A 9815-nucleotide genomic window follows, 5' to 3' on the forward strand; every position below is an offset into this window, starting at 1 on the left:
TTTAGCTCTGTGTTTCATTACTCCCACCAAAGCCCTCAACAATAACACAGGGCATAATCTGCTGCCAATAACTCCAGGTGCTCTTAGTTAGATGGCTCCCACTGGACGTGGAGGGAAGTAATACTCTGTTTAGAGGCTGGGGTGGAGAGGCTGCTAGGGATAGGTCAATAGTGTTTCGGGGATAGAAACTCACCAGAGACTGACTTTTGAGTGGCTGCCTGTAATACTATTAGCTGCATTATGGCTACTGCTGGTGCTGCGGCTGCTCGGAAAACTGTCATTTCCTTAATTAAGAGTCCAGCGCAGGGCAGGAGGGGGGAAGAGGCCACAGCAATCTCTCCGGGCCTCTGCATTAAAGTCTGATTTCTCATGGCGCAAGGGCATAGACCTTACAGGCAAAAAAATATCTATCTCATTCATTATTCTAGCAATAAGTGGAATCATGGAGTGAAGGAATTACATAGGAGGTAGTGCCCTGCACTGTGCTGAACAGAAAGGATTTTACACCTCAGCAGTTCTGCGGCTATTTCTGAGGTGATTGTTAAGCCGTGCTCAGAGCAGGCGAGATTCAGAGGGCGAAGAAAAAAAAGAAGGATGGGCAGAGAGGAGATGGAAGTGATGGGTTAAGAGATGTCTCTGTTGACAGGAAACATCGAGGTTTTAAATGCAAACAACAGAAAATAGTACACATCAGTGTTGCATGAAGGAGCCCACCTCTTTCCGATGAATGGAGGGACCAAGGAGAATCTGTATGTAAATGATGCTTATGGAAGTAAGAGCCTATGCTCCCACACTTATGCTCTTACTCATGGCCACAGGTCCTCGCCAACAGGCTCTCTGCAATGAGAGTGCTCTGTTCCTGCTCTTACCTGTCTCTCCCTTGATAGTGGAGTGGAGATGGAACCAGCACAAGCACAAGAGGGACCAGAGGGAGGCAAATTGGTGAGAAGAGGCAATGCCCATTTCAAAGGTCAAGAAGGAGAGATGGTGTGATGGAGAGAGGAAGAGGGAAAAAGGAAGGGGAGTGTGGGGGGAAGACGAGAGGGGGCTTTTGTGCCACTCTCGAGGGACTGGAACACTTTGCACATGAGCACATCTGTTGTGGAGCGTTCTTCTCATTCCCAAAGCAATGTCAACCTGATTAGCTCGGGGTTGAAAGAGGCAAATAACAATCCAAATTATTCTTCATCCTTTTATGGCCATCAGTGAAGGCGGGATGGTGAGATCAAGACTAGCTTTAGAGAGCCCTAAGCCTTTTAGGAGATGCCGGCCTCACTATTGCTGCTCTTCTTAAATTACTTAAATGATATTTGTGGTAAATGGGATTCTGCCGCGTGCCCCCTGCACCCCTGCACTGCAAAAGGCCTTCCTCTCTCTCTCCGTGTCACCCATCTGTATTTTCTCATGTTAAACACAAGGCTCTCATGACTCTAGATGAAATCAAAGAAATCGTGTTGGTCATTGATCAAATTACAGAAAGCCCCATAGTTACAGGCAAAAAACGAAAACGCGAAATAAATTTTGAAAGTTCCTCAGCAAATGACCTTCAAGAGACAAATAACGTGCATATTTTCAGATTTGCATCCTCTTCAGAGGCCATCAATGCATCCATCTGGCCAAGCGAGTGCAGGACATTTAGAAGTAGCCAGTGGGGTGTGAGGGTGGGGAGCGGGTCCGGTGCGGCGTGAGGGGGGTAGACACCCACATGTCATCCCTGACACATCAGCCTGGGCCCCCCAGGCTATCCAGCACTAATGCTGCCTATGTCCCACTTTCTACCCCTTGCCCCTCAAAGTCTCTGCTCCCCCTCCTCAGCCGTTCCTTCTGTCATAGAGAAATAATAACAATGGATCACACTCGCACTGCAGCACGGGCTCACTCACTATGGGATAACATCAGGTGATACAGGCTGCACAGGAGTATATCTTACCTCCATCCGACCAAAGCTAAACGGAGTTTATCTAGAAATGAGAGTTTATCTAGAAAACTTCCTGTATTAGTTGCTACTGTATTCCCCTCTTGCAAAGATATTTACAGTATTCGGTGGGTGCAGGCGGAAACAAGCAAATAATCATGTAGCTAAAGTACCCCTCTCCCCCCAGCCTGCACACTATTCTGTGGAGCAGCCACATAGTGGAAGGAGGGACGTCAGGAAATAGTATTGCTTTGAAGCCCATAACTCTATTCTGCAGAAAAGAAGCATCACAGTGTTATTCCACATCCTCAGATATAAAGGGAAAAAACATAATAACTTCTCGATAGCCTGGATCTCCACTGCCCTATACTACCCCCAGCCCCCACCCCTGCCTCATCCACCATACACCCACTTCTCCTGCCTCAATCTTTGGTTTCAAAGGAAGCGAATCAGCCAGAAGGACAGAAGGTTATGCATTAGTACTGGTCATTGCTCAAAGAGCGAACGTTATAAATAATAAAGGCTTGTGAAGGACACAGGGGCTGTGGGATGCATCTCTGGTTCACGCCACACAAGTCAAAGACAAGATTGTAATTTCTATTCCGAAAATGTGACCCTTGCAGCTTCAATTACATCTCAACAACACCAACCGTGTCCGTGCCAGGAGATGTGATGCTTCTTTGTTAGCTCTACATGAAAGGCTTATTGATATTGGTTATGGGCCCCATGCTATACAACATGTACGTTTTTTTGAAAATGATTTCTGAACTTAAAAAAAAAAAAAAAAAAGTGTATGGTGATTGTGCAGCTGAAACAAACGCATATTGAAATTCAATTTATTTCCTGCGCATCTGCTTGTAACACCCTTCACTTTTGGAATACTTTCAGATGAGGCAAAAATAACCCTCCTCAAAATGGTTTAAAAATACCAGCAACAGACATAATTATGTTGTCAGTAATTTCGAGGTACTGCATGCTGCCCAGAGTGATTTTTGCATAACCAAGCATCTGTGAAACCTGATGACCTTTCCTGCTGTTTGCATCTGAAACAACAAGTCGGTCTTGCGCTCATCCTCTCTCCCTGTCCTCAATGCCATCCGAGCGGTGATTGTGTTGCTGTAGCCATGGGCGCTACGGGCACATTAGCGAATGTATTACACCTGCTTTATAGGCATGCATTAAGCCTGTTTTCAAGTTTGCGCAGACAGCTGAAATCCCCATAATGAGATCCACCTCCTGGGGAGAGACTTGTTCCCCCTCGGTCTCCTTTATCCACTCTTATTTACTCAGCGCGCCCCATTCAGCACTGGGTTTGCGCCACTTTATTACTTAACCCCACCACACAACATTACGAGGCTCTTTGCATCAGCAAGCAGCCTATCCCACCATGCATCCTGCTCACTAAGCTGATTACACAAAAATAATAAGAACTCGTGCCTCCAGCAGTGTGTGTGTGCCAGTGTGTATAAGTGTGTGTGTGTGCGCCTGTATGTGTGTGTGTGTGTATGAATATGCAATGGCCAAAGAGAATTTTGAACTCAAGACTTGATGAGGAGGCAGCTAAGGCGCATGCAAGAGGGAGACGGTGTTCAAGCTGACTCTAATTTCCAGAGTCCATCCAATTTCAATATTCATGATGTTAAAACATTATTCAAATAACAACTGATGGGAATTCTGTATTATAAAAACTGTTAAAAGCCACATTTGAGGGCAAAGTAACTTTTCTTACAACACAACATCAAGTTCTCTCCAAACTAAAGACCTGCAAAGTCCCGTGTGGGTGAGATATCGACGTCCCAGATTAACAACATTTAACTAATCTGGTGTGCAATCTGATTGTAAACACCCCAGGAGAGGCCTAATTTAGCTTGTAAAAAAACATAAACGCAAGATAGAGAATTACAGCAGATATGGCATTCTGTGTAGACTTTTTGTTCTGAATGACCTCCAATACCAGGAATCAATAAAAGATTCATTTTGCTCTTTTGGGGAGGGGGTGTGTAGGTGACCTTTGTGAAAATGTTCCACCATTTTGGCAGAATCCGTATAAGTGCAGGCCATTTCATGTAGACAGTAAGTGTATGAAATGAGTGCTCCTGTCGTTCCAGCCTGGCTCTCTTTGACAGCATGATGATAGAAGCGTCACATCCTTGGGAGAGTAAATGCAAACTGACAAGAGATGAGCCTTTGGTTGCTGAATATAATACGGAATTGTGCTCCGAGTGTCTTATTATCTTGTCTGCTGATGTCTGAAAGGGGGAGATTTGCTTGAGAAGAGAAGACAGAAACTGTACACATCCAACACCATCTCGTCCTCTGAAAAAAAATTGCTTGCCCTACTAACCACAGCTTTCCCACCTAATGTCCACTTCTCCTTGGAATAAATACAAGTCGGCAGGATGTTTGTGGTGCCTCATAGCCCCTGTTAGCTGGAGTGGAAGACTATTTGCACAGGCAAGCTTTTAGGAGGAGAGCGACCCTTTCACCGCTGCAGTAAGCATGTGGTGGGTGTAGGAGGTGGACAAGTTACTGTAGACAAACATTGCCACTACTGTCATTGTCTCCCAGTGACTTCTCACTCTCATATTAGCACAAACACAGCATGAAGACGCTCAAACTAAAGTCGCGGTTAGACTAAGCAGAGAAGAACAGGTGTAGCAGACCCTGTAAATGCATATTTATACATATATAGAGATAAAAAAACACAAACTAGGCACGGACATTCATTCCTCAGTCAAGGCCTTGCATGCACTCGTTAACACATAACAGAAAATGAGTGGAAATCTACAGCAATGATTCAAAAACTGGACAACAGCATCAGTCTGTTGTACTTTGTGTGAAAAATGAGGTGTAAATAGAGATGCGTGATCGAAATCCAACATCGTCTTTACTGTATCTTTACTTAAATACATTGATACTGATACGGTGATGATACTGACAATTTAAAACACAGGAGATTTTTGATAAAGAGTCATTAGTAATGTGGATATGATGACCAAGCAGGTATTGGCAAATAGCAGAGCAGCTGGACCAGCCTAATAAGTTCATTAAATTGCATCCCTTTGCTGTAATGCAGCCGTTAAAACCAGGAAAACACTAAGGAAACTCACTCCATATATCTTACAGTACAGCAACATTCAAAATAAATGATATCTAGCCTCATACCACAATATCGATATAATATCAATTTATCACCCTGCCCCGGTAGAAAGGAAAATAACCACTCTCTGAAAATAAACTACAGAGGTGTATATAACTTTTGCATAACTCTGTAAAACTGTGTGTGTGAAGGTGTGTGTGTGTGTGTGTGTGTGTGATGAGACTGTTTGATTTGCAGTGACCCTTCCAGAGAGTCTCCTGCCTCTCAGCCCACTGTGCATGTGGCAGCATGTGGCTTGCTGGTGTGGATGTCTATTGTCAAACCGCAGCATTTTATGAAAGAAATTCTGCAAAATAACATAGATGAAATTCCCCTTTTTAAGTTGTTTGAAATGTAGGATTCCCTAACCAAAAGGCACCTTTGCCTCGAGCCTCTTTGCAACAATACATGTCAAACGAAAGATGCTCAGTGTTGTGGCTTCTGCACTGCATAGGAACACATAGAGAAGAAACTACTGAATAATGTAAAGTCTGGCTTAAAGGCTCCATCCAGGCTTTTTTATATATCAACAGGATACATGCTGATACAAGAATGGTGAGAGTTTCAGACATGAAATAACCTCTCTATAACTATGAGATTACACTGTAAATAAAAGCACAAGTCGATTTTGCTCCATCGTCAGCCATGAAAATGTAAACAATTCAAACTAAATTGACATATCAAAGTGTTTACGGAGTCAAAATAGAATTAAAGCTCATGAGTCTTGTCTTGCATTGTCTATCCCTGTTAAAAAAAACAAAACAACAACAACAACAACAACAAAAATGCTCAGCCATTCAATTTCAAAGAGCCAAAATACCTACGAACATATCGCCGCTGCGGGTGAAAACCTCGTATCTCCAAAATGTTAACTTTTCAAGAACTCAGAAAAAAAAAACAGACGGGTTTTTTGATAGTTTTTCAAATTGACTTTGAAGAATTTTACCAAACCACAAAGGAGCATACAATCCTTGCTTTAAGTTAAAACAGCAATATGTTTCAATAAGACCAAATAAAGCAAAAAGGGGGCAAGACATCAAGAGTCTTGACTGGGGAATTAAAACTTGGGATTCTTTAACAATCACCATGCCATTCCCTTTATTCTGGTGGCATGTAGGGGAAATATGAAATATGAAATGTGAGAGGAGAGCGCTGAGTACATCTCTCCTCTTCAACTCCCCGCCTACTCCTCTCTCTCCTCCTTCCTACCTCCCTCCAGCAGAGGACATGACCGTGCCATATCTCCTCGTGGTCTCTGCCTTTCTCTCTGACAGGTCATGTGGGCAGCGGTTCTCAAAGCCAACCTGCCGAGGGCAAAGCCCAGGGCTCCACCACCAGGCGCATAGAAACCTTCCCCCCAAAAATTTCACAAGACCCACGAGAGCAGCTCTGGCCAGCCACATACAGAGATCTTCATCTAACATCTCGGCTAGCAAGCACAAAATGGACACCAACAAGAAAAGCACATAATCCACTTTTTTTTTTTTTTTAATCTTCACGCTTTTCTTTCAGCAAGTGGCTAAATCTTGGAGAAATATCTATCAATTGCATGTTTTTCCAAAGTAATTCCTTGTTGACAAAAGTGCAACTGACTTGACTTGAAACATCAAAATATATAACAACATAAAACCGTGAGTGCACGAGATCATAAGCCAAAAAAGAGAAGACGAGCGAGTGAAAAGCAGGAGAAGGCTAAGACAGAGACAGACTGAGCAGATAGGAAGAAAGAGAGGGAGACTTGATGCTTATTAAACCAAATTGCAACACTTTTGAGACAAATTCTACAGTACACTTTCCTGGTTTATAAGACTCTAGCCTGAGGATTTTCGAGAAATAAGGATTTAAAAGACAGCCCAACTCCCACTGATTAGGTTTGAGTGAATATTTGGCGATCCCTCCTCCAAACTCTTCTTTTCTTTTTCTTTTTTTCTTTTTTAATCAAACCATAAATGTCTGCCTATAGGCATTTTCTCATACTTTCTATCAATCCATCACAAAACACACACACACACACATACACACACATACATACATGCTGAGAAACAAAGAGGGAGACAGAGAAAGATTCACACACTGTTTTTAACTCATAGCAATTCTCGTTAAAATATTGATTCATGTAATAAATAACAACACGTGCACAACATACGACGATTCTATAGAGCTCCTAAGGAATCAATAAGGTTTCTGACACACACATACACACACACACACATACACACACACACACACACAGACTATTTAACTTCCACAAACGCAAAAATGGAGAAAAAGACGACACTGATGACAAACACACTTTCACAATCAGAGGGAACCTTCACAATCTGCAGCACAATAAAAGACGAGGCATCCACTGCACTAAACTCTGATGCCTATTCAAAACAGTAACACACATTTATGGCCATCCGAGGAGGCTTTTGTCACTTTGTCACCGACACAGCATCCACATCAAAATTAAATATGTCCCATGTAGTAAAATCTAAATTTCTGTGTTTCACCATCAGCCTCTCATAACGAGCGTTCGACCAAAATTCAGCAGGGAAAAGTTGAAACAGGCTAAAAACGTGAGACAGTGTTTAAGTGAAGAACGATACATCTCAAATGTTCAATCACAAACTATGATGAGAGCACATAAATTCCTTGAAATGAACAATACTGGTTCCTGAGGAATTCCTTTGACATAAATCTGTTAAATCTGCAGTGGCTGGACATTGTAAGGACATGCAAATACAAAACGGTAAGTAATCATATTCCCACTCATGCATCTGACGTAAAACCACGACCAAGAAAAGCATTTAAAATACTGTATGTAAGCTGAAAGCCACCTCAAAACAAACAAACAAACAAACAAAATAGCACAAGGCCAACGTTACCTTTTCCAGAGGACTAAATCATTTGAAAATTTTCTAAAATTATAATTTATATCACTCCACTTATTGATTCATCACAAGGCTCAGTGATTAAATTAAGTCCACATGACTGAAATAGCTCCTAATAAAAACAAACTAATTCATTTACACACACAACTGAAATAGAGCCTGAACACACAATTAATGAGAAAACTGGAAAAATAATGAGGCATGCTAATATGGAAATCGGCTAATTTTAAAGATAATTTGCGACTGTGGATTGCTAAAAGACTAAAATAAATAGGAGAAAGGAAACAACTATGAGAAAAGAAGACTGTGCTAAATTAGAAACACATAATATTACATCTTAATTTCATCATCACATTATTTACATTTCAAATGTCATTTTTAGAGTCTGGGATAAATAAATGCAATGAGCTACAGATTTTAATTTCAGTCAGTACGTTACACCTCTTAAGAGATGAATGACTTGCATAACAGTGGCATAAATTGCAACGATTTCTGACAAGTTTCAGTTGACAAATGTAACATTTTCTCCATTAACAACAAAGGAAAAGACGCATTGTGACCAAACACAGCCTGGGTGTGAGGGAGGGGTGATGGTGGTGGTGCGGAAACCTCTCAAATTAAATTCACTAAATAGCCTGACAGGTAAAACTTGCAGCTCAACTTTTAAATAAAAAGTGCAGTAACACCAGAGTTATGCACGACTACTGCAAATAAAGATACATCACGAACAAAGCATCAAAAACATGTGAATGGCAGATATGCAGGAGATATAGTGCAATAACTATGTGTTGCATATTCAGAAGAACATTTTTGCAGTTCAGCTATTTATTGTATTACTTAATATTGACCAAATTGTTTGTTAATTCATTCCTCATGGCTGTCACACACACTACAAAGAGAAGCTGCAGTGCACAGATCCAGCAGGTGAATCTAAGAAAATATTAAGTGAATAAAACATCCTCGTACCCCCTTATCCAAAAAAAAGCAACAAGAGAAACAGTTTTTTTTTTCTGTTTAACAAATACCAGCAGAGGAGTGGCCACATGTTCACTTCCTCATTGCACTTAAACTTAAGTTTGGCACCTGACACAGCTGACACCTGTCCCAGCACCGGAAGCCCTATTCCTGCACCTCCCAGGGCACGAGCTCCCCGCTGCCTCTCCGAGCCTCAGCCAGCCGTGTGAGGGGAGAGGAGAAGGGACGGGGGTGGCCGACTGAGATGTATGCGCACACTTACCGTACAGCTTGTTGGGAGTGCCCTCTCTGTCCGTGGCCTCGGAGGACAGGAGCAGGGGCTCGTCGTTCAGATCGCTGTCTGGAGTGGCCGCTTTGTCCTCCGCCCGGAGTTCTGCTGCGCTCATGTCGCTGCGCAGGGAGAGCAGCGGCTTGCTCAGCTGCCCTGTAATCATCGGATCCTGGAGGGAGCTGGGAGCCCAGGTGGGAGACAGAGGGGGGGAAAAAAAAGAAAACACCCTGGTTAGATGTGCCGCGGCGTCTCACTCTTACTGGCTCCTTCTCTCTGTCTCTACCCCTTTCACTCACTCTCCCTCCACCCCAGCTTCTCCCCTCTATCGCTCACTCATCACTCTCCCTCTCCCTCTCTCTCTCTCTCCCTCTCTCTCTCTCTCTCCCTCTCCCTCCCTCTCTAGCTCTCTTTCTTTTATCTAAGGCTGGTGCTACCCCGCTGATACTGCTGGCTGCTGCCTGGTGAAGAACTGTTACGGATCGCATGGCTTTACCATTATACCCTGCAGTCTTAAAGGTGATACATACATCTCCAAGGGCTCATTACTGCATGACATGTGCCTCATCTTCGGCAAACAGTGCGCTGACAGCGGTTTACAAACAGGTTCATGGGAAACATGCTGATAACCAAAGTAAATAA

The 9815-nt window shown here is 42.8% G+C and overlaps 1 protein-coding gene across 1 annotated transcript in view; it reads right to left on the reverse strand.

Moving 5' to 3' along the window:
• Window positions 1-9351, reverse strand: part of pou6f2 (POU class 6 homeobox 2) — a 65901-nt gene extending 56550 nt beyond the window's left edge. The window contains exon 1 of the mRNA XM_030079638.1: window positions 9168-9351. Within this exon, the coding sequence (XP_029935498.1) occupies window positions 9168-9339 (172 nt within the window). The 5' untranslated portion in view covers window positions 9340-9351. The remainder of the gene's footprint in view (window positions 1-9167) is intronic.
• Window positions 9352-9815: the final 464 nt, after the last annotated feature.

This window comes from Myripristis murdjan, chromosome 20, assembly GCF_902150065.1.
Source record: "Myripristis murdjan chromosome 20, fMyrMur1.1, whole genome shotgun sequence".
Taxonomy (NCBI): Eukaryota; Metazoa; Chordata; class Actinopteri; order Holocentriformes; family Holocentridae; genus Myripristis; species Myripristis murdjan.